At 37.1% G+C, this 24,987-nt stretch overlaps 1 protein-coding gene across 1 annotated transcript; it reads right to left on the reverse strand.

Annotated features, from left to right (window-relative positions):
- Positions 1-3,921: 3,921 nt before the first annotated feature.
- LOC144642912 (uncharacterized) lies at positions 3,922-24,659 on the reverse strand. Its single transcript, XM_078502017.1, has 19 exons — positions 24,566-24,659; positions 21,807-21,891; positions 20,095-20,196; positions 19,521-19,630; positions 18,079-18,261; positions 17,523-17,596; positions 16,732-16,849; positions 15,428-15,490; positions 14,686-14,828; positions 13,332-13,455; positions 11,456-11,606; positions 10,689-10,815; positions 10,109-10,166; positions 9,647-9,735; positions 8,994-9,114; positions 6,085-6,126; positions 5,916-5,963; positions 5,240-5,404; positions 3,922-4,385 (listed from the first exon to the last, which is right to left on the reverse strand). Exons 2-18 carry the CDS (start codon positions 21,865-21,867, stop codon positions 5,288-5,290), a joined length of 1,731 nt encoding a protein of 576 aa, XP_078358143.1. The 5' UTR covers positions 21,868-21,891; positions 24,566-24,659; the 3' UTR covers positions 3,922-4,385; positions 5,240-5,287.
- Between the last annotated feature and the right edge of the window lie 328 nt (positions 24,660-24,987).

The raw sequence follows: 24,987 nt of genomic DNA on the forward strand, positions 1-24,987 counted from the left end.
TTATTTTGCTCTGCTATTGAGGTGTCCATCATTTCGTATATTAAGCAAACATTACAGAATAAGTTTTTCGGTTTTGAGTTTAGTAAAATCAATTGACTGTGCCAATTTCTGGTGCAAATTCTTGCCTATTAGTTAAAAACAAGCTGTTTGTTGACCCTCTATGTTCGGAGAGTAAAATCCAAAAATGTCACTTCTCTCAATAGTCGAACAATAGAAAACATTTTCTAACTCTTTACGAGGTGACAAGTGAATTAGTGAAAAACACCCCTCTGTAACAGACCCAGTGGAACCCGACCCAGTGGATTATTTTCCCCTACCTAGTCGAAATTTAGTCTCCCCAGTACCCAGTGAATATTTTGATTTTACCCGCGCGCCTATTTTTATGCTTCCCCAGTGACTATGAGGTGTGACTTTTGTCGAGTAAACCTGTTTAAAAACCAGCCCAAAAAAGCCGACCCAGTGGAAAATTGGCCAACCCAGTGACGTTTTTTTCCAAAAACCCGGTGAAGATAAAGATTCCACTGGGTCTGTTACAGAGGGGTATACAAAAGTGAGTGCTATTGCAACTCTTGAAATATGTTTTTTCTTGCCAATCAGTCGAAATTCGTTCTCCGTTTACTATTAACTACATAATATTCTAGATTATTACTTCGATCCGGAACCAGACGTAGACATATTATAAACAACAGCGCTCTCCCTTTCTGAAGCATTTAAAAATGATAACTATTTTTTCTTATTAAATGTTTTTACGCCGCCTTACAAAAAGGAAACACACTTTAGAATATATCCGCTTCTTCACATATAATTCTCAGAAAAGACTATCAAATATTCCAGAAAACGATATTATTCCCTTCAGCTGTTCTGTTTTGAATAAACAGTCTGTTGTTTATTTTCATTTGATGTAAATCAAGGCAGGACCTCGACTCATTTGAATAATTCGCAGCTTCCGAGGTAATAAAAGTGTCTCGTCAGACGTCTGTGAGAAATGGTAAATTTAATTTGTGAGAGGTGCTGTGCTTGTTTGTTTTGTTGTTAATAATTTTGCTCTTAATTTTGCTTATTTTGTGAATACAGTAAGCTAAAATTCGTGTAACTGAATGCAGATTTAAGCTTATTTTTTCTCCAGATCCAGCAAAACCGGCCAGGTTGAGACTTAAAAGTGCAGTTTGGGTCTTTTTGGAAATATTCCATCACGTAGATTCATCCTAAATTTTACTTCAGGTCCAATAGAATCGAATAAGCAAGGGCTAAATGTGTCACTGAAAAAGTCGATTTTGGGCCTTTGTGTTGAAATACCACCACTTAGATTTAAGCTTATTTTGTCTCCAGATCCAGCAAAACCGGCCAGTTTGAGACTTGAAATGTGCAGTTTGGGTCTTTTTGGAAAAATGCCATCACGTAGATTCATCCTAAATTTTACTTCAGGTCCAACAGAATCGAATAAGCAAGGGCTAAATGTGCCACTGAAAACGTCGATTTTGGGCCTGTGTGTTGAAATACCACCACTGAGATTTAAGCTCATTTTCTATCCAGAACAAGCAAAACCGGCCAGTTTGAGACTTGAAATGTACATTCTGGGTCTTTTTGGAAATATGCTATCACGTAGATTCATCCTAAATTTTACTTTATGTCCAATAGAATCGAATAAGCAAGGGCTTAATGTGCCACTAAAAACGTCGTTTTGGGCCTTTGTGTTGAAATACCACCACTTAGATTTCAGTTTATTTTCTCTACCGATCAATAAAAACCCGCCAGTTTGAGACTTGAAATGTACATTTTGGGTCTTTTTGGAAATATGCCATCGCGTAGATTCTTCTTAAATTTTACTTCAGGTCCAATCGAATCGAATAAGCAGAGCGTTAATGTACCACTAAAAACGTGGATTTTGGGCCTGTGTGTTGAAATACAACCACTTATTTTCTCTCTAGATCCAGCAAAACCGACCAGTTTGAGACTTGAAATGTACAGTTTGGGTATTTTTGGAAATATGCCATCACATGGATTCATCCTAAATTTTACTTCAGGTCCAACAGAATCGAATAAGCAAGGGCTTAATGTGCCACTGAAAACGTCGATTTTGGGCCTATGTGTTGAAATACCACCACTGAGATTTAAGCTCATTTTCTATCCAGAACAAGCAAAACCGGCCAGTTTGAAACTTGAAATGTACATTCTGGGTCTTTTTGAAAATATGCTATCACGTAGATTCATCCTAAATTTTACTTTATGTCCAATAGAATCGAATAAGCAAGGGCTTAATGTACCACTAAAAACGTCGTTTTGGGCCTTTGTGTTGAAATACCACCACTTAGATTTCAGTTTATTTTCTCTACCGATCAATAAAAACCCGCCAGTTTGAGACTTGAAATGTACATTTTGGGTGTTTTTGGAAATATGCCATCACATGGTTTCATCCTTAATTCTAGTCGAGGTCCAAAAACTTGAATGAGAAAGTGATTTATGAGACACTGAAAACGTCGTTTTTGGGCCCTCGTGTTGAAATACCACCACGTAGATTGAAGCTTATGTTACTAGACATCCTGCAAAACCGGCCAGTTTGAGACTTGAATTGTATAGTTTGAGTATTTTTTGAAAAATTGCCATCACGTAGGTTGATCCTAATTTTAACTTCAGGGCAAAATGAATTGAGTAAGAAAGTACCAGATGAGCCACTGAAAATGACGATTTTAGGTCCATGTGTTGAATTACCGCCACATAAACTAAAGCTTATTTTCACTACAGATTCAGCAAAACTGGCTAGCTTGATACTTGAAATGAACAGTTTTGGGTATTTTTTGAAAAACCCAATGACGTGGATTCATCCTAATTTTCACTCCAGGTCCAAAAGAATCGAGTAAGAAATTTCTACGAGCTACTGAAAGTGACAATTTTGGGCTTTTGTGTTGAATTAGTGCCACGTAGATTAAAGTTTATTTTAACTCCGCATCAAGCAAAACCGCCCACATTAGAGACCTAAAGTGTTACATTGTTGTCTTTTTGGAAAAACTCCATTACGTGGATTCATCCTTAATTTCACTCCAGGTCTTTCATAACAACTTAAGTTTAAGTCATCACGGAGACCACTGTAGTCTACATTTCTAAATTTACTGGTAATTAAATCTTTACAAATTGTATTATAAGATTTTTCGGGTTTCGATATTATCGCTGTAACTTGGTCAGAAAAGATGGTAAGTTGTAGTGTATTAGAGATGTTTCGCATAAGACCACTCCATATGCTAATGATCCACTATTAGTGGATTTAGCAGAAATACCCAGGAGACTAGATTTTCTTTTTTTTAAAGGACGTGAACAGAACTTTGTTGGGCAGAATATTTAACCCTCGGACGTACAAACAAACTCATACCCCCAAGGGGGGGGGGGGGTGGATGGAACCCCTCCCCGGAGTTTTCGTTATATTAAGGCGTAGCGAAATTATTTTGCTCTGACAAGAAAGCCCTTAGCTTACTCTACAAGATGACATAATTTTAATTGGCTGTGACGTCATATGACGTCACGTGACGTCATAAGAGCCGCCATCTTGGATCCGCCATCTTGGATTTCAACATTTTCTTAGAAAGTCACAAAATAACGGAAACTGATGCAAAATCAAGCTAGAATGCTTATGGAATGTAAAAATGAACAAATCTTGCACTTCTGTTTTTAAAAACTGGAAAAAAATCAAGAAAAATGTTAAAATGACGATTTTTGGCAAGACCTGCTTGTATTTATGACGTTGCCATGGCAACGTCATTTACCATGGGCACATGGTTCACATATCAAAATTTCCGCAAAGGATGAATGAACAGCTACCAAAAGTTTCAGCATTGTAGGGTAAATGCGTTTTTCAAAATTTGGAAAAAACCTTACGGGGGGTGGGGGGTGACATTCCCCCCCCCCCCTTGTACGTCCGAGGGATAATTGTCGTTATTCAAGTATTACAAAGCCTCCTTCTACTACAAATGGGCTGTAAAGAAAGGTGAATATGTTGTCAAACTATGCGAACATTACAATGGTGTTGTTCTCTGGAACAGACTTCCCAACGAAACTGAATTTTAGTCAACTATAATCCAAATTTTGTTTTATTGCTGACATAGCTTTGATTATTTTCTTCACTATATAAGTTATTTTATATATAAACTTTCGATGCAATCGTATATTATATTAACTATTAACCCTTTGGTGAAAATGGTCAATTTTGACTACAATATAGTGGCCAGTAATAAAGGGATTTGATCTTATTAAAAAGGCGCAGATTTTCCCTTTCTTGTTTTTCTTGTAACACTGTAAGTGCAATCATTTTATTTGGTTGCCGCCTTATGCGGATTTCACATAGCTATGCGAAATAGAAATTTTATATATTTCTTTTAATTAACAAATAAAGAAGCCTAAGCCATGTTTTATTTTTGTTTTATGACAGAATAAAACATGGCTTAGGCTTCTTTATTTGCTTTATGATATAGATTTTAGACACCGCGAGTGAAAAGTTTAATTAAAAATATGTACAACAAGAGCGAGTAAACAGTAAACGAAAGACGAAAAGCAGAAAATAATTTACGGGAAGACCAGAAAACTGACACAATTTCATTCATTGTTCGACGTAAAATAAGGCTAAGCATTTCAGATAAGTTTGTTACCTTTCAATCTTGATCTTGTCTTTTTGAACTTCAATAAACTTCACCGACTCTGAGTGCAATTTCGTCTCAGCATAACTTAGTAGTCTCGATGACATCCGTCCCTTGCTTCGTTCGACTTAAAAACGCGTATAATTTCCAGAAAAGCTATTGCTTCGGATCTTCCCGTAAACCTTAATTGCTGTCACAATCAAGTTCCAGTATGAAAAGACGATTTAAGACGAGGTTGTCGAAGAGAATCTTCGAAAGAAAACTCTCTCGCTCGCTTTCCTCAGCTTTCCTTGCGAGTTTCATTCAACTCAAGCGGTGAACACCGCGCCACAATTTTTCCCGCTTCACTTCGTTTACATCAAAATGGAATGTCCAGTGGATTTATACTTAAAAAAGGAATTTAATAAAACAATTATTCCATTCGCCCTTGCTGGATACGAGTAGTTATAGCCAACGAAAAGTCAAAGATGCGCGAAGCACTCGAGGAAAGCTGACGAAAAACAATAAAACATGATTTTTCTATGTTTTATACTCTGATAAAACATAGGTTTTTAGCCAATCAGAGCGCGCGTAGACTCCTATCTATATTATAATTCTCAATAAAATGTTGCAGATACATTGTAATATAGGAAAGGAGTTATATAATATAGATGTTTGGTTCCATTTTAAGTTATCTCTTTAAACGTGTCCACTGTTTCATTCGGCCTCCGCTTCTTGACCAGCTCTATTTCTGCAGGTCTGTTCACAGTATACTCGTTTCGTCCTTTGCCTGGAAAAACGTTCTGCAAAAAAAAAAAAAATGATTAAGCGTTTAAATTAAACAATAATGATAATTCACGTAAATTGAAAACTTCCAGCACAGAAATAAGTCAAGTCACTTTAAGTCGAGTGGATTCGAGTCGAATCGAGTCGAGTCAATTTGAATCAAGTCGAGTCGCCAAGTTAGTCTTTATTTACAGGCTGTTGACTGCAAATCAACTGTTAAAGCTAAACCCAAACGTTTACAAGATACTGCCTACATAATTGCCGTGTGGAAATCCGATATGTTTGAGAGTTTTTGGGATCTTTCGTTTAAACATTTCTTAATTCCTGGGCCAGCTAAGCTAAATATCCTGCCATCTTGACCTCACGCTTGGTCAATAACCCATATGTATTATACGAGTTATATTACGAATGGTATTATATAAACAACAACGACAACAACGTCATAAATTAAGTATGTTGCCTAGTACCATCTTTGGCCTGACATTACACTTATAGTACAAAGGAAAAAAAAAATTCGGTTTCTATTACCTTGCTTAAATGTGGCCTGGTTAATTTCCGGCCTATTGTTCGCCGCACCTGAAAAGATAAGACGAGTAGCTTTTTAAATCTGATGAGCACGAAATATTCCGGCACAAATGATAAAATAACAAGACAAAGTTATGCTGAATCGTTATTTCAAGTGCAAGGAATATCAAACCTGCTCGTCCAGTATGCAGTGAAAGATGCAGAACACAACTCCCTGATGAAAAAAAAAACAACAACAACAACAACAAAAAGAAACAGTTAATTTAGAGTATTTGAGGAGTCGAGTGTGGGCTTTATGGCCCAAAGGAATCCCATATGAGAGGGGCAAGGATGCTTGTCGGAAAATGTGAATTATACCCCTTAAGACTAGTAGTAATCAGAGATTAGGGGAGTGCGTTCGACGTATCTGTAAGGTAAGCTAAGCAGGCAGCGGCAAAAAACCGACATGGTAGGCCTACTAGTAGTATGCCTTATGTCAAAGTTAGTTTCCATGCTTATACCTCACTAAACGCGAGGAGGATAAGTGTGAGAAAGATTGTGCGACGAGCCAAAATGAATGAAATATTATTTACACAAAAATAATTATTTATTTCACTTGACCTGTTATCGTTTGGCACTAACGAGATTTAAACTTCCACAAACTTCGAATTCTGAAAATAGTTTTACTTTGATTTAAAATTCCACAAAGTACTTAAAAATACAGACAATTCACACAGTAATCCACTACACGCATATTACATTCACACAACGATTTCCTCGTCAAAACGTCTAGTGTTTCTAAGAAGGGCGGTATATCACAAATTCAAAGAAGTGATAAAACAATTTCGATCCGTATTATACCCACTCTTGATGCATTCAATTCTAACAATTTGTAGTTTTGTGCAACATATAATTGGAGGAAAATACGCTGGTTTACCTACGAACGAACTCCGTACGAAACTACGCGTCGACTTACTCGATTTCCACTCTTTTTACGACTTTCGGTGGCTGAAGACAACTCTGCTACCTTGGATGATAACCTTCTAATGTTCTCCATGACATTTTTGCCAAATTACAATTTTGGAAACACGTTTTTAACCCTTTTTTCAAGCAAAATAATGTTTGCTCCGTTTGGGACGCCATCTTGTTTTGCATAAAATCAAGGCCATCTGTGGCTACCAGTTTCCCGGCCGAGATTTGCCCCTGCAAAAATCAATCGGGGCGGCCAATTTGGAGTCCATACACTTGCGCGCGCATTACGGCTTGATTCATTCTGCATAACAGTGCACAGGCCCACCAATTCAAAAGACACAGGACGCAAAACAGAATTAGGCTTGCGCTCTCCTTCGTCGAACGCAAAGACCTATCTGGCCTAGCAGGAGGGCATTTTGCGTACGCATGCGTCGATATGGGCTAGTGCGCACGACAGAGAAGTTCTGCAATCGATTGTTTACATATTTTTCACAATTTATGGCCTAATTTTCAGCTCAAAATAAAAAGTGTTGTATACGATACTAAGAGTCCTAGCTTTATCTTCTGACAACAACAAGCATACTTTGGTGTCGGCGTGCCGTTTATCTGATCGACTTTGGCGATGTGTATTAAACATTGCGCGTGGACAAAATGGCGACCGAATGTCGAGAACCTAAATACCTTGCCCATGTTTTTAATAGCTGGGAGATCTAAACGGACAAAGCGCAACGGCTACTTAGTACTAAAATATAAAACAGCAGTTTTAACTATACGATATTATAATCAAGTATCCCGGGTTTGAGCGTGTGGTCATGATTTTGTTCAGATTTTTCATAAAACTGCCATTTCGTCGTCCTCACGATGCAAAAATCTCAAAATCTAACCTTGATCTCCTGCGTCTACCGATGATATATGCAGCCTGAAATACTTGAACTATCGTCTCATGCTGCGAAGGTAGCGTTAAAAATGGTCTATTGTGGTAATTTTTAGATTTCTTTAACGTACGTTCTCGCTGGTTTATTCTAACAGAGAAATTATCGTTTGTGATTATTTCCTTAAACTTAAGCATTGGTCAAAATAGCTTCACATTTCGATGTACCACAATTATTCCGTTGAACAAGAAAATAATTACTGAGATCGGTCTTAATTTTAAAGTGTTATGGTAATTCTTTGCTGGTAGACTATTTGTTTACATTTTACTATGTTAATTAGTACATTTTTGTTCATTTTAATTCATTTTTTCTTAGCTAAATTTACGTCTATATTAAATTATTGACGATAAACAGTATAAAAAACAAAGTTTGAATCTTCCGCGCCATTTTTATTCCCAAGATCACGCGGTCTTTGTACAGCGGTTGCACGCATGCGCCCGCAAAATGCCCTCCTGCTATCTGGCCTATGCTGAAGCTCTATCGATCCCTAAAATGTACCAGTTTTCATGCCCGATCAGTCTTGGCCGCCATCACAGTATGAAGGCGTTTTTTATTTATTCACGTACTACCCTGAACAAGACCTCAACGCCTAACATTATCGGTGTTCTGTCCTGTAAACCCTACGTAAAACAAAATCAGTAATTCACGTCCCTAAGCGACACGACGAGAATCTCTCGAGCTCTCTCGGACCCCTCCTTCACCGGCCTAGTGGCTAGAGCGCTAGTTGGTAATTGGGAGGTCCTGGGTTCAAATCGTCCTCTCTGCTACCGAATGGATTGTGATCAGCGTTCTTGAATTCAACTCCTTCCAAACTTTGTTAATAGACAACTGGTCTGCCTCCGTCCAGTTGGGCATTTTAACAAGTTTATGTTCCATTTACAACACTTGTTTGTTTATTTTCAGTGTTCAAAATGAACACAGAAGGGACAAATAAGTGAATACCCTGACAAAAGTGGTTTTATATAACGACACGTACACGCCTTTTGAATAACAACATAAGGAGACCTTTAGACTAGTGTTTTGCGCAAGCTTGAGCGTATTAGTGTGGGAAAAGTGACGAGCTAGCATAACAGTATCACAAAGCACAGAACTACCTTCAACAACCATACAAAGTGTAATTTCTTCTTATTTACGGAAGCCTTCGGGAATTATTGTTACAGCTTTGATTATACTTCATGAAATGAATATCCCAACAAACCTGAGTCGATGTCAACAAAATGAAGATGTAGGCCAAAACCTCATGAAAATCAATGAACAATCCAAATAACCACGTGACACCCAACAAGGGAAGCAAGGTAGCCACGCTTTTCAGTCCTTTCCTGTGATATGAATAAAAAAATATACTCATTAAAGAAAAACAAAAACAAAAACAACATCCAAATCGATGCCCATTAAAGAAAGGTCTCTGTACGGCTAGGCTATGAACTAACATGTTTTCGAGTCCTCCTCAAACTCAGATGGGGACTTCAAAATATAAAAGTGGCAGAAATGGCGTCTTAGCTTTTATGAGTTAAAATGTGATTCGCTGGCGCGTTTTAATAGAGCTGTAGGGCCAGTCCCTTTTGGGGTATCAACCCGAAAAGAATACAACGGGAGCGACTTGTCTTGGTGTTTCAAATATGAGCCGCGCCCACAAAACAAAATGTTGGTATCTCTTAAGAGCTTCGCTTAAAATTTTCGACGAACACCTTTGGTAGAAACCCGGACTTATCAAAACAAACTGCAGTCTAATCCTTTGTAGACTTTAAACCAATATGGCGGTTTCCTATGGAAGGTTTTACCTGCAGTCATTTCGTTTTCCCTTAACATTTTTAAGGGTTAAGTTAAACGCGTTTTCCCTCTAGACCTTACCTGGTTTTCATCATCTGGTCATTGTTGTATTTAGTAGCAAGCTTTCCAAACACGACTTTAAGCAACATTACAAAGATAAGCAGATTGACCTGGCAAAATAAACAAAGATCAGCGTGTTTGTTTCAAAAGTAAGTCTACAACAATGACGTCAGTTCAAAGTACCAAGGAAGCAAAGGTACCGTCTAGCTCATAAAAAACGCCTTCGCAAAGTACATCAGCCATGCTATTTTTAGGTAATTATGTGACATAAACGTGTTTTTCAAATCGAATAAAACATCTGTATTAGAAAATCACCCCCTTGAAAAGACGATATAGAAACCGTTTAGGCCGTCGACTAGTAATGGGATGGAAGGTGGTCCGTATAACGCTTAGAAATTCTCTCAGCTGATGACTTTCGAAGAAAGTGGACAAGCATTGTCAAACATACATGTATGGTTGACTTAGCTCCTTCAAACTACCTACCAGAAGAATTGCAAAGACAGGTCCTGTGTAGAGCCACTTACTTCCATTCAACCAGCAACTAAAAACAAAAAAAGAGCCTGATGAGCCCTTCCCATCCTGAAGTGAAAGCACGAGTCATGTAATTTGCTAAAACTTTTACGTCTATGTATTAAAACCTTAAGTGGCTGAGTGACAATTCAAATGAAAGCTATTGGGCACACCGTCCCTCAGTGAATTGCAGTTTACTATGCTGTACAAGGTGTTTCTAGCTTTAAAGTATGTGGATGAAACTCTAGTGTGGGAGCTTTTTAATAAAAGCTTTTTTATATATACATTGTACGAGTTCAAAATTGACATATTTTCTCAAATGTGTAATTGATTCTTCTGAATTAAACCCACCTAAGTAAATTATCCCCAACCTCTGTGAATACATGTACGTTTGTATTCTCTCGTTAATTTCTATTTTCCTATTGCTAGAGGTTGTTACGATATATGATTGGCTTGACGTAAAGGAAAAATTTGCCTTCCAATAAAGTGAAAAAAACTGGCTCGTCTAAACACACACTCTGTTTTTCAATAGCTTACTACGTCAAACACATGCCTTGTTCTTTCTATTTTCGCAGTGAATTTAATTGATCCACACATGAATTCCTCGATGATTGCTTGGCTCATGTCGTATGTTTCGGTTCTTGCTGCTGCCATTATACCGACAATGAGAGCCGGTATGCCTGAAATAAATCATTGTCTTGTTAGAAGTAGAGAGTACTAGTTATTTTAGTATTTTCTTGGTATCTCTTAATCAAGTCCCTTCGTTCATTCGTTGTTTCGTTCGTTCGTTCGTTCGTTCGTTCGTTCGTTCGTTTGTTCGTTCTTTCGTTCTTTCGTTCGCTCGTTCGTTCGTTCGTTCGTTCGTTCGTTCGTTTGTTCGTTCTTTCGTTCTTTCGTTCGTTCGTTCGTTCGTTCGTTCGTTCGTTCGTTCTTTCGTTCGTTCGTTCGTTCGTTCGTTCTTTCGTTCTTTCGTTCGTTCGTTCGTTCGTTCGTTCGTTCGTTTGTTTGTTGGTTGGTTGGTTCGTTCATTCGTAAGTTCCTTTGTTCTTTGTTCGCTCGTTCGCTTGCTCGTTAATTCTTTCATTCGTAAATTCGTTCGTTCGTTCGTTCGTTCGTTCGTTCGATTAGTTTACAATTTCAGATCAAGTAAAGCAATGTGAGCAAAATAAGAGTCTGCACAAGTAACAACCAGATAACATTGTTTTATGACGAGCAGGGCATGTAAAAGACATTTTTATGCCATCGATACCAATTACACATTTTTTCATAAATGTTCCCTTTCGAAGCATTTAATTTAAAATGTTCCTGTTTTCCACCTACCCCATCCAATGGCTAGGTAAGTCATGTAAAATGTTTTCGTCGATATCACTTTGACCAGCTTTATAAAGAGGTTCACTGCCTCAACTAACATCCACGTAAAGACTGCTGTTTGAAAGAAATGGCGGATGACAGCAACCGCTGTGCAGGCAGCCTGCGGATTAAAAAAATGTTTAATTAAATCATTTAGAAACAAGTTTGCAAGGTGTTACTGTTGTCTATATTACTTGTCTTTTTGCACATACTTTAGATCTTTTACTGTATTTCCGTTGCTGAAAGCAAAGCACAAATAGGTTAAACCGCAATGCACAGCGCAACTAAGTAAGATAAATAGGCCTTAACACGGTTTTCGATGCCATTTTGACGAGTAGGCGAAGCGGGTAGCTAGAAATTACAGTGTTTGTATGGGAATCCGACGGCAAATGTCTTTTACAAAAATTGAATTCTGGACAACTTATAAATTGTAAAGTTAAGATACAAGGCAAAAGTTTTTATTTGCCTAGTTTGAAGGATGTAGCTGGGCTAGAAAGCGTTCAGTTACGTATTTAATTTCCAATACATTTGGCTATAAATTTTCCCGCGAACAGCGTCAATCATGCGGAAAAAGTATAGAGAAATGTATGGGGAAATTAAAAACGCAACTGAACGCTTTCTAGCCCATCTACATCCTTCAAACTCGGCAAATAAACACTTTTGCCTAGTATCTTAACTTTAAAATTCATGACTTCTCCCGAATTCAATTTTTGTAAAAGATATTTGCCGTCGGATTTCCATACAAACATTGTAATTTCTACCCGCTTTGCCTACTCGTCAAGATGGCGTCGAAAACCGTTATAAGGCCTATTAAGTAATTTGGGATGTGTTAGCGTTGTATTCTATGTGTATTTTGCGTTTGTAAAATTGTAATGTACGTTACCTGTTAAAAACAATTTAACAAACATGAAAAGTTTTCAAAGTGCTAGTTACGATTTTAGGAGCTACGTCTAGTTTTATACCTCACAAAATTTCCCTCGCTGGTATTTTTACCACATCGTTTGTGTTTTACCCTCTAAGTTACTATCTCATTTTTAATCGCGCAAAAATTCCTCATTAAATAGTGAAACTTACAACTGCTTTAATTCAGTTGGCGAAATTTAATTTCTTGCTCGTGTTTGGACGCTCGTGTTTGCCCTTTGCGTCTTAATTTTGTCAAACAACTCAACTCTTCTACTGTTTAATACAGCGTACTAATTCACACATTTTAAAGTGACTAGGAGAAGTACTAGTTCCTTTAATCTATCATCTGCAATGAGCGACAAAGGTCCCTGAGACGGTTGAAATGAATACGAAATTAAGCATTCTCATTTTTCCACTTTTAATCCAGTGCAGTTTGTGAACCACTTCCCCTCCCCCTTTTCAATGCCACCACCCAACATTGTTTAGAGGTAAAAGGGTTATATTGAAGGAGTAAGGGATAAAATTTGTCCAAGGTACTCAAAAAGTGCCGAGTGTCGCAACACTTTTGGCGCTAATTGTGGATTGATAGACGAGGAGGAAGCCAATTATTTTTTCTCAGATAGAAGGCTTAAGATCAGACGATACTGACTACGTCCAGTTTGTGAGCTACTTGCCATTGTTGTTCAAGAACCTATTTTAGTCGAGATCTTGTCTACAAGGAATGAACTGGTCCCTGGTATACTACTATTGTGTGGTGTTGCGAAGCGAACTAAGTACGTCGAGTGAGTTTTATGGTCATAAGTGGACAGCCAGAGCTTTTCCTGATTGGAAACCCCTCAGTTTACCCAGTGAAGATTTCACCAAAAGACCAAAAAAACAAAACAAACAACAAAATGGTATTATTAATTTTAAGTTTTATTTCTGCCAAAAAGATTGTACTTACAGTTTTCTCATTCCTGCTGTCAAAAACAGCTATATCCATAATGTAAACAGCGTATCCAATACCCCAGGCAAATAGCAGGCTTTTGTGTATAAAAAGTTTTTCAGATGTCTGCGATGACTTTATCCTTGGTTTCGGTAAGCAAAAGGAAAAAGTAATGAACAACAACAACAACAATTTACGTAACACGATTTTAGTTTTAAAGCATGTTACATTTCTTCCTACATTCCGAGTATTTACTGTTCCAAGAAAACAATAGCATCCAAGATTCTAAGCCCCATGCATTAGTCGTACTTCGTACTGATCGCATAAGCCAATGTTGTATTATTAGTGTGCCCTTTTTGAATAACACGAATCTTGCGTTTTACTTTTCATTGAGGTTTTTCTATTAGCTTGCATTAGCAGTAAAATGAATGCAATCTATGCCATTGTTTGACGTTCGCGAAGTAAGAGGATTTCGACATGAAGCCAGCTTAAGGTCATTGCCCCGAAATAAAACTGAACATAGATTTTTAACCAAACTTCGCCTACTGATTTATTACTTTTAGGGAACTTAAATTTTGAAATAAAAAGGGAGGTCACCAGATTCGTTTAGGAGCAGGAAGACCATGTATATTCCATATAATTCCTTTAAAATTCCTCTGCGAGTACTGGCAAAGTACACTTTTTTAGTGGTAATTTATTTTTCAAACACATGAATTGATCTGTTTTCATTTTACAGAAAGAATTTGATCGCTACACCTAAAATATGACAAAAAATTGATAGGTCACCAGGCTCGTTTAGGAGAAAGTGACAATTTACTTCTCTCGCGGACTAAGCCGCATAGAAAAAAGCCGCCATTTTGTTGATGTGCGTGCGTGCGCGCGCGCTAATTATGCGTAAAATTCTGCGCAGTAAGGATGCGCAATGCAATACAGGGCAGTGACCTTAATATATTTTACACGCTGACTTTCGAACATACACCAGGTTAAAATATTTCCACATTCATTTGATAAACTACAAAAGCAACTCTTTCAATAAAACAAGGAATCGCAAAACAATAATCCGGGGGGTGGGGGGAGGAACTCACCTATTAAACAGGGGGATACTCGTCGGAAATTTTGGAAAGAACCCCTAAAAGAAACCAATCTGGGCGCAGCCCAGGCTTTTTATGAACACCAAAAGATACCCAAACACTAAAAATAGAATTTATATTTCTCTTCGTTTGCAATCCTAGCAGGGACCTTGACGACTACAAATATTGGCGTTTTGCCCGAATCACCCTAAGTGAGACCAAAACTACAAAAGCGATGAGCATCCCCTCTCCTTTTATTAGGAGTCCCCCCTTGGATCAAAAATTGTATTTGAATTTTTTACCTTACGCACGATAGTACTACCAGTGAACAGATTATCGCCAAAAGTGAGACAGAAATCAGCGCCAGCTCAAGGCCTTCTCTTATCTTCTTGTGCTTTTCCGTCGTCAAATTTGTTTTTGCTTTTATCTTGAGTGTTCCGTTAACCTATAATGTAACGAAGCCGATTACTTGGAAGTACTTGGAAGCAAAAGTCAGTAGTTTACCTTTAATGGGAGCTCTAAGATCAGGTTTGTTTTGGTTTGACCTTTAAGGTTGGCAAACGCGAACACGCAAAGGGGAAAGTTCCCGAGACCAGTTTTTGCAACAAGTTCCTTGAAAAAGTTTAAACGAGGGGACTGGTAGCAGGACCTATCTCAATATTTAAGGACAAGCCCCAGGGAGTTGTCCCTCCAATTCAAAGCATTCTGAACTCTTAGGACAAGTTGCAGGGACCAAATATTTGCCCCTGCGACTGAGCGTTTTGCACGAAACGAATGGACCTGTCCTAGGCAATTGGTACAGGGATAAGTCATCAAAGGCACTGGTCCCCTCATGTGTGACACTTATCCTTGATAACACAACTAAGCAAGTTGAATTCTTAGTGCTCAGATTGCTCATGTAGTAATTACGACAAAAGTTCGGTATGTTCGGACGAATCAGAATTTTTTTACACTATACAGTATTTATTGTACGCGTTCGGCTAGGTATGTCTAACAGAGGAACTAAAACTCGATCAAAGTGGTCACACAAGCATCAGTACTTACCACGTAATAATTGGTCACTGTACAGCCACTGGAAGTAATGCTCGCTAGAGTGTTATTCACAGCCTATAATAATAATAACGGAAAATAATTATTCATTGTAGTGGAGACTATATTAGTGATAAACGTCGCTAAACAATTTCTTCGTGCATGGGCTTTTAAGGATATGCTCATGCGTTCTTTTGTTTGTTAATTAGTTTGCACGTTCTGTTATAGGGCCTTTTCGTTCTGCTGTTCGGCAAATAAAATGTCTCACAAAGACGGCGCGCCAGTTTCTGAATAACTGTGGGCATGGTACTTGCACAGGTCTTTCCAATATAACCGTGGCCTGGGGCGGCCGTAACTAGACCTTTACCATGGATGGGCAAGATCTTGCTACGGGGTTCGGGAGCATACCCTCCAGAACATTTTGAAATCTAGAAGCTCTAAAACTCTTTCTTCGACAATTTTCATAAGGTATTTCTTGAGAAAAATTAATATTGTTCAACTTGGGTTTTTCTCCTAACAAAACATTTATTGTCTTTAATTTTGGGTTAAAATCTAGACGAGACAAGTGCCTCGTCTTGCCTCTTACTAGTTATGGCCCGCCGCGGCTCTTTCCAATCGACAAAAAATTCTGTTGGAATTTCCGTAAATCTTCAACAGCGAATGAAAGTATCATTTTCCGGTTGATTGGATCGGAATGGAGGATATTTCCGAAGTTCCCGACAATAACAACAAAAAAAAACAACAACAACAACTAAAACGCAAGTATAGAAACATTTTCGAAATTATCTCCCGGAAATTTCCGTTCCATTCAATTTTACTTCCGGGAGGTTTAAAACTTTGGTTTGAATGGTTCAATTTGCATATTCGAAAATTTAACAGTAATAAGCCTTGTTGTTTTTTATCACATGACCAACATTTTTGCTAAAGATGAATTCAAGTCAATCATTTTCAGCCATTTTCCCTTCCACTCTGCGCATGCAATTTACTTGCCTTAACAGTGCAACTTAGTAAACAAACACCTACAAAGGAAAGAATATAAAAAAGAGAAATAATGAAAAGGCGAAAGGAAATAAGAAAAATAAGAAAGAAAGAAAGAAAGAAAGAAAGAAAGAAAGAAAGAAAGGAAGGAGGGAAGGAAGGGCGCAAAGATGGAAGGAAGAAAAAAAGAAAATAAAGAAAAAAAAAAACATTAAGAATGCCTTCGACAAACAAAAAATAATTATCAACAGTTAACAGGACTGAAAACTTGGATACAACATACTTACTGCAAGCCGATCCGGTTAGTTTAAAGTGCTCAAGATAGTAACTGATCGACTTACTTGTGTCACGTTTTCTTGGGAAGGAGACTTGTTAACATCGACGATTGCTCCTCCTACAGTGTTTGGTTTCGGACGTGACCCTCCAAACGATGGGAAAACTACGTCTTTTTCTCCATTTCTGTTTTGTAATAAAGAATGATATCCCGATATATGGAATTAAAACATAACAATTTTTCTCCATATTTACATGTGGTACATCACGAATGGCCCATCTTGACAAAATGCCTTTTTTCAGTTCATGTAATGCTGGTTTGTTCTCACGATTAATTTATCGTTACTTGCTTTTATCGTTACTTTCCTTCATTAGAATTAAGGGCGCAAAGTATCGCTACATGGCTCGGTAGGAGAATGTTTTTCTTTTGAAGTTAGGATAACATGATTTATTTCGAGTACATAATTCAAAACAAATATCCGTATCTCCCCTGCCCGTGTCGAAATTTAGTTTTGACATGGGCAAAATTTAGTTTCGACACGAGGTTAGGCTAAAGTTTCAACAAGCCTAAAATAATAGATATTGGTCCTCACTGTTTTACTGTCTTTTTTATTTAAAGGATAATTTGCCTTTTTTTAACTAACAAACAAATATAATGAATACCAAGTCGCACGTTTGAATCGCTGGAGACCGCTGGATACCTAGGGCGCACGCGGGTCTAACAATCAAAATTGCGGCTCATTTGTCTTTTGTTTCTGTTTCAAACGAATATTACTGAACAATCTATTACATTAATAATTTTTCGGCTGATCAAACTCATTTTCAGTCGAAAAGATAAAAACAGTTAAAATGTACTTACGTTCCTACTTTCTGGCAAAACAATTTTTCAAAGTGATAGTCTCTGAGTTGTTTTAGAAAGTCGTCTGGAGGGGTCTTGAAAAGAAAGGAAAAATCTTTAAGTACCCCAAATAATTTTTAATTTTAGGCTATTTTTTACTTACAAAATTGACAAAAACTTAAATATTGCTGGCAAAATTACCAACTTAAAACCTAGAACAAATCTTATATATATATTTCTTATATAATTCCAATGTTGAACTTTGATTAATCAATGCTACCACTTTTGACCAGATGATGGAATAATGGTGTGAAACACGAGCAAACAAAACAGACTGGCAGTCAGACAGAAACTCAAACGAGCAAGCAAACAAACCAACGAATTAAAAAAATCAACAAAAACAAACAAACAAACACTATTGTATACCAAGAACGCAAAATTTGTTTTGTATTAGCTTTTTACACAAATCAATATCAACTTCCATTTGCATATCTCTTTATTCAAATTAAGAGGAAAAATGATAGAGATCCAATCTACCTAGAATTTGTATAAACTGTCAGCTGTAACGTATAAATACCTGACAATACTTCTGTATTTTATCCCACTCAGGGCTTTTAATCGATGGCTTTTTCTTACACATCGAATTTTTTAGGGTGGACAGAAGAGTTAGATAGATGTCTTTATTGGTGAAGTTTTTGTAAGCCGCATTTTCAAACTCATTTACAATCCGTAAAAAGCTAGCCTCATTGACTCGGGATACCTGCAGAGAAAATAAGAAACTTTTAGATATGCAATGATGTCAACAGTTTGTGACATAATTTTTGTTGTTACAAGTGGCGTTGTAAAGATACGGAAATCCACAATGATCGCCTCCAATAACTATCGCACCTTGTCGTGTTAAGTCGTATTCATTACCACCATGCCAAAAAATTATACAAGCAAACTATGAGATAACATAACAGTGTAGTATAATGAAGTTGTGACGTCATAGGGCGTGTAAATTATTGGTCATGATTTACGAACAGCCATCTTACATTTTTTGAGGCCGTTCTTAAACCACTAAAATGGATTATTTTAAAATTACAATTTGGAAAAATTTGCGTGTCGAAATTTCATTTGCAAGGCAACGTCAGATTTCATTTATAGCACGATGTCACACCAAACTGTTCCCAGATAAATTCCACTCAATGTCAGAAAATTTGGTCACATTTGCACACATTTTTAAAATAATAAGTCTGACCCTCCATGGGAAAACAGTGAAAAAGGTGAACGCACGGGCACGCGTGTCATGGCACGGCACGCTAAGCGTGTCACACATCGCACGGATATGCGCATATTTAATAAGTAAAACAAAGAATGGCACGGTTTATATTGTTTCGCACGCTAAAGCTTTTATCTAAGAGAAGTGTGCTATTTGGCACGCTTAACGAGCGATATGACACGCGTGCGAAATGACACGCGTGCGATATGGCACGCACGCGTGCGATAAGACACGCTTCCCAAACCAGCCTCCGTTTGTAACTTTTACATCCGTTTAACTTCTTATGGCACGAACGGGTCGAAGCTATCTAAAGAAAAACATGCTAGACAGAAAAAAAATGCTTTTCAATTTTTTGTTATCATACTAAGACAAAAAAGCTCGCATAACTTACGTACTTACCCGATGAACGTGCATAACAGTTAGCTAATTCCAGATCGTACGAGGCTTATGTATAAGGCGAAAATAAAATAGAAATAACTTCGATTGAAACCACGATATTTAATTGTGCTTTCAAAATATAGATTGCTCGGAAGAATTCAGCTCATCGAAATCTGTTGATTGCAAGTAAACTTCGTTTAAAGTGCGCGAGAGGACCCCCCCCCCCCCTCCCTCCCCCTTTACTCATGCCCAACAATCGTCTGAAAAGGGTTTAATAAACAGTGTGGAATTGACAGAAGAAGAGGATTTGGTAACCCATGCCACAACACAATTAATTGTACGTAGGAAGATAAATTCCCGGAAGGGAGTGGCAAACCAACCTGCGTTTGGTAAAATATAAGAACCGTTCGTAGTTCACATCCGCAGCCCGCTTTGTAATTCCATGTAATGTTTTCGGCTGCATTTTTTGTACATACGGCGGTAAATTTACCTGCGTTGAGAATTTGTACTAGGTAAGCATTATAAGAAATAGATTGGTACTATGCTTACGTTTTCTTACGCTACGTGTAGTCCTTTTGCTTAAACACTTGCTTTGGCAACCTTGCGCAAACTGCTGGTCACCAGATGGCACCCTCAGTAGTCAGTAGTATCGTGTTTGTACCTAGTTATTCCTCCCACCCAATTCTCTCCCTGCCCTCCCACCCCGCGCCTGGAAGTATGTAAACACGACATATGTTTAAAAAACATGTTTAAACGTTAAGCCTATAAATTAATTATGACATAGGGTCCTTCCATCGTAAATTTTCTCACAAAATAAACTGATACCGAATTATGTGGGCCCAATTGCACTAATAGGTGTATATATCTCGTTGTTATATACTTTTGAGAACAGCGCTACCACTGAAAATGAACACCACTAGATCATTAAACCAAATTTACCAATCTAACGCGTACCTGTCCAAGACGAATTGATTGCCGAACAATCATTGGTGACGCTTTTACCGACGGCGATTCTTGGCCACTGAAGTCCAAACTCTGTCACCCCAGGACAATACTCTACAAATTAAAACAATGTCAGTGGTAACATTATTATATTGCACCCCCCTAAACAATACGGAACTGAATCTGGCGATCGCGCAACAGAATGTTAAACAGAGCCGAAAGAACAAGACAAGTCTCCAACAAAATAAAATTTATATAAAACAAGACTAAAGACTTGAATGGAAAACGGCGAATTGTGGTACTTTGTATTTTTTTTTTCTGTATAGATAATTTTAAATCTGGCTTGCAGCAACAAAAGTCCAAGTGCAATCTAGAGATTCCATTTTCGTAACAAAAAAATCTCTCTATTTTAAAAATTTTCGTAACATTAAAACCTCTCTATTTTGAAAATTTTTCCCAATGGGAAGAGCTACGTAACATTACTCTTTTGGAGTTTCTTTACAGCTAAAAGCATTTAAAATAGTTTTATGGCTTGGAATGGTTGACAACTGTTTTTTTTTTTTCTATAAAGAAATACATTTTCTTTACCAACTAAACAAGGAGGTTGTACTAAAGGTACATAGACGCAAAGTCTACACAGTACAAACAAGTGCAGGACAAAGAGGCTTCTTGCGAAAAAGACGGAGGGCCGATATTCGTCCTTTGCCTGGCCTGCGCCCGATCGTCTCGTCGCTCGTCCCAAAGTGCTCCCTCACCCAGACGCACACGACAGAAGCGACGAGAGCGGGGCGACGAGAACCAGCCATTACGGTCCCGAGAATGTTAGCAATTTAATAAATATTTAACACCTAACTTTTTAATAATCAGTGGACATGGATATCTCAAACCACCAGAAAAAATGACAAAACAAGTATAGGGTTTTGTGAGTCTAATTGGCTGAATTTCATATTCCTTAAAATGGCTCTAGAAAAGTTAGACAATAGAGAAACCATTGAGAAAGTATGTCCTAACATTTTCGACTTTTTTATGATTAAGCTGTGACAATTTGGAGGGACGTTTGGCTGGTGTAATATGCGAAATATATTGGACCGGAGACACTACAGGATCCTGATTTGTTGGTTATACTTACTGACCCTCATTGCCGTCTTTAACAGCACAGTAATAACAAAGATCAAACGATAATTGCTCTTCTAACTTTATGCAAATATATTTCATCATTCAATTCAAAGTCAGGTGCTTAAAAAGGAAGATGTAGTAATCATTGTTTACAAGTGCATGAATTACCATTAAAGAAAAAAAAAATGCAATCTCATCAATTTACGCGTTCCCTCACGCAATGGCGAAAACGTTAGTTAAATTATATATGACAGCTAAGTTATCAATTGAAAATAAAAAAAGTGTAGCTACTTTATTGCAAAGAAATTCAAATGAAGGGAAAGGTTTTGTGTCGGTAATGAGAGACCGTTTGTAATCGTCCGTCACGCGAGCGAAAAGATGCTTAAAATGTCTTATTCGCGTTAAAAGAAGCGGTTTTGCTGTACATTACCGATGCAAGGATTATTGTGTATTCATTATTACAAAATAACCATATAAAATCTCAACTGACTAGATTTAATGCAAGCGTTAATTTGCTGGTCGTTCTGGAGTTCATTTTTTAAAATGTTGGAGAATTAATTAACATAACTTCTAGTTTGTTCCTAGTAATAAAGATTGCCCCAGCTTACCTAAAGAAAGAAGAGGTACAACCAATGCTATAAGCAGCAAAGTCCTTCCAACTGTATCCATTTGCCTCAGTTGATCTTTCTTGTGCTAGAGAATGTCGAGGACTGATTTCAGTTTTGAATTCACAGCAAAAATAAGTGTTCCATACGTGACGGAAAATGTATTTGAGTCAACAAGTCAATATCGCTTACGTAATGAAATGACAATATCCTGCTTTAACATGACATTTCGTTTGAAAGCATACTTTCTTTTGTGATGATAATTTCCTTGTAATAATTTTGTTGTAAAAACACAGGAACTCAATTCATTTGCCTATAATAAACACGAACACATCTGTTAGACCAGTAATATTTCAACCTCTTCATAATGGTGTAATGACGCTAATGGCATATTTAAAATTAAGAACAGAATGTTAAACGAAAGTGCCCTTTTTGATAATGAAATACTCTTTTCTGGCCATATTTATATCTGCTAACGTAATCCCGTTTGAAAGAAAAAAAAAAAAAACCGAACTTCATTTTTTTTAGAAAACTCCGTTTTTTTATTCGTAGTTGATATTTTTAAACTCGCATTGATTGAACTTTCTCAATTACTATGCGAAGAGAGCAGTAGATAGACTTGGGTTAGACTTTCGGAAAAATAGAAAAAAATAGTGTTTTTATGTTTGTTTTTTTTGTGTCCATTAAAAGATGTAAAGGAGATTTTTGCAAAGAGGTTAGGATTTTTTAATTTTAATGACTTCGTGTAATCTTTTTTACCGTTCGTGATCAAGACAAGGTTAATTAATTCATAAAGATCAAAATACTCCGTTTTCTGACGTAGTAGTACTCAATAAATGTATTTACTTTGAAAACCTTTTTTAACAAAGCTTGTCTAACTATTAATTAATCAACTGTTTTTTCCTGTTAAGGTGCTGAAAGTTAGTAATTAATGAGTTACCACTAAAAAGAAAAAAAAAACACACTTTTATCTAGAAACCGCGTATTACCGAACTTATACATATCCAGGGCAGCATTTGTAATATTTCATCTAAATAACTTTTCGATTAAATACGTTTTCGTTTATGGCCTGTTTGCATTAACCTTAAATTTACAGAGAAAGAACCAGACCGTTACCATGGAAACTTAAGTCACGGTATTGTAATAACCACCTAATCTCGATGTTTTTCGAAACCTTTAAAAATAAGAATAGTATTTAGCCTTAAGGTTTTACCTGTTCTGCAGATAAGAACCGGGAAAGAAACAAGCTCATATTATCTCACATATGCGTATACTCTCTGCTATACACACATTTAACTAACATAAATAACTTATCTTACATTAGTCCTTGAAGCAAAATGCTGCAAGCGAAAACAAATAACAAAACGAAACTTGAGATTTTTTGGCTTGGGTTACAAAGCACCGGTTAAAAGAAACGAAAATAATAATAAAAATGTTTGATTCTTATTCTTTCTAACCCATCTAATGACGTCATTATTACAATAGTCGAGGCCAGAGTTTATTATTTTTTTTCGCGTCACTTGTCCTTGTTCCAGGATCTTGATAACCAGATATCGAAGGCTTGGCAGTGAAACTTGATTTTGTGATAACATCTACATTTTTATTGAAAGTGCTGGATAGGCGTTCACATAATATGGATAATAACATTTAAAATAGGCTACGAAATGTTCACTCTCCGTCTCCCCCACCACCCCCCTCCCCAACATCACCAACCTCACACCCTTCATATTTTTATTTCACCTGCCTAATTGATTTTTCTGGCAATTTAAACTAAATAACTTGGTTCCGTTCTGTTTGTCTTTTCCAACATTTCATTAAAGAAATCAAATATCTCATCCTGGCCTGGCAAAGTGTGCACAATGCATAGCCTGAGGCTGAGCCATTGATTTTTTTGTTGCTTCCTGATTTTATCTTGAAACTCTTCTCGCGAGGATTTTCAATTTTATTTATCCCGTAGAAACTTAGAAAACTGACAGGGTTTTACTGGAGAACACATGTCCGCGCACGCGTTCTTATAATTTTATGCATTACTGGGAATTTACCCATGTAAGTGTGTATTCCGAAAATGACTCTTTGATCTGGTAAACAAGGTGGCTATTTGTGTCGGCACGGTTCTTGCAAATAAATGTTTAACGAGTTTCGTATAAATCTCATAAGCTGATTTGATTTGAGATGTTCATTTGTGCGATTTATGAGTCTGCGATTTCTAAATTTAGGAAGAGCAAATATAAGACTTGAAAATGCGCTCTTGTATGTTATTAATTTCAGCGTCAATGTCAGAAGAGCCAACATCAAACGTTATTGAACTTCAGCGTTCGTTTAGAGCTAGAGCATTGGCCAAAAAATATAAAACATAGAGCACCTCAAAATTGGTAAAATAGTTTTGTCTTTACTACCCCTAAGGTCTCAATAAACGTTTTCAATTTTATTGCGGTGACTATCCATAGGTTAATAGCAATCGTTTTTTACCTGTCATAAAAACAACAATAATTAAGGTCAATTTTCGGCAAACTTACTCGGAATACTGAAAGTAGTTTTTCAAATTCGGTCGCAGCGACATAGATATTAGTTAAATGATCATTTCAATTACTTGTCCGTAGTATTTTTCTTCTTAGAGAAAACGTAGCTCCAAACAAATGTTTACGCAGCTCCAAATTGTTGTTGTTGTTCTCAAACCAAAAAATGCTTCAGATGGAACAAACCAGCTTAAATTTAAAATGTCCAATTTTGAATGTCAAAATTTAATGCTTTAAGTTACTTACTTTATTGTTCGACGTCTTCTTTAAATCTTTTCTTTCATTTTCTTTTCATTTAAGCAGTGCTGCGGTCGAGGTAGAATCTTAAAAGCCATTAGGTTTATCACATTAAGTTATTGATCTAAGCTCGATCCTTATTGGTTTCTTTCTGACAATCCTGGCAGCTGACGTATAATGGGTTCTTCGAGCACTGTTGACGGCGGTGACTTTCACAGGAGCAATGTTGGCCAGAGAAAAAACATTGTAATTTTTCTTTTAATTCGATTTCGAATAGAACTTCGATTTGATGTCGATGGGTTTTCACTTAAAAAAAATGAAGAAAAAATAGAATACAATATATCAAATCGGATTTGCGTGACATTAAAGGCAGAATTTCGACCTCAATTGATGAACTTTTATACAGAACAGTAAACAGAAAAGAGCTCTCT

The sequence above is a fragment of the Oculina patagonica genome, chromosome 2 (genome assembly GCF_052425735.1).
Source record: "Oculina patagonica isolate OP01 chromosome 2, crgOcupat, whole genome shotgun sequence".
In the NCBI taxonomy this organism is placed as follows: Eukaryota; Metazoa; Cnidaria; class Anthozoa; order Scleractinia; family Oculinidae; genus Oculina; species Oculina patagonica.

What these genes read in the sequence shown, in the direction of transcription:
- LOC144642912 (XM_078502017.1), bottom strand. Translation starts at nt 21,867, where the DNA reads ATGGATACAGTTGGAAGGACTTTGCTGCTTATAGCATTGGTTGTACCT. An exon ending in CAGTGACCAATTATTACGTG is followed by an intron (nt 14,829 to 15,427) that starts GTAAGTACTGAT and finishes GTTACATTATAG; the next exon opens with GTTAACGGAACACTCAAGAT. An exon ending in GACCAGATGATGAAAACCAG is followed by an intron (nt 9,115 to 9,646) that starts GTAAGGTCTAGA and finishes TTCATATCACAG; the next exon opens with GAAAGGACTGAAAAGCGTGG.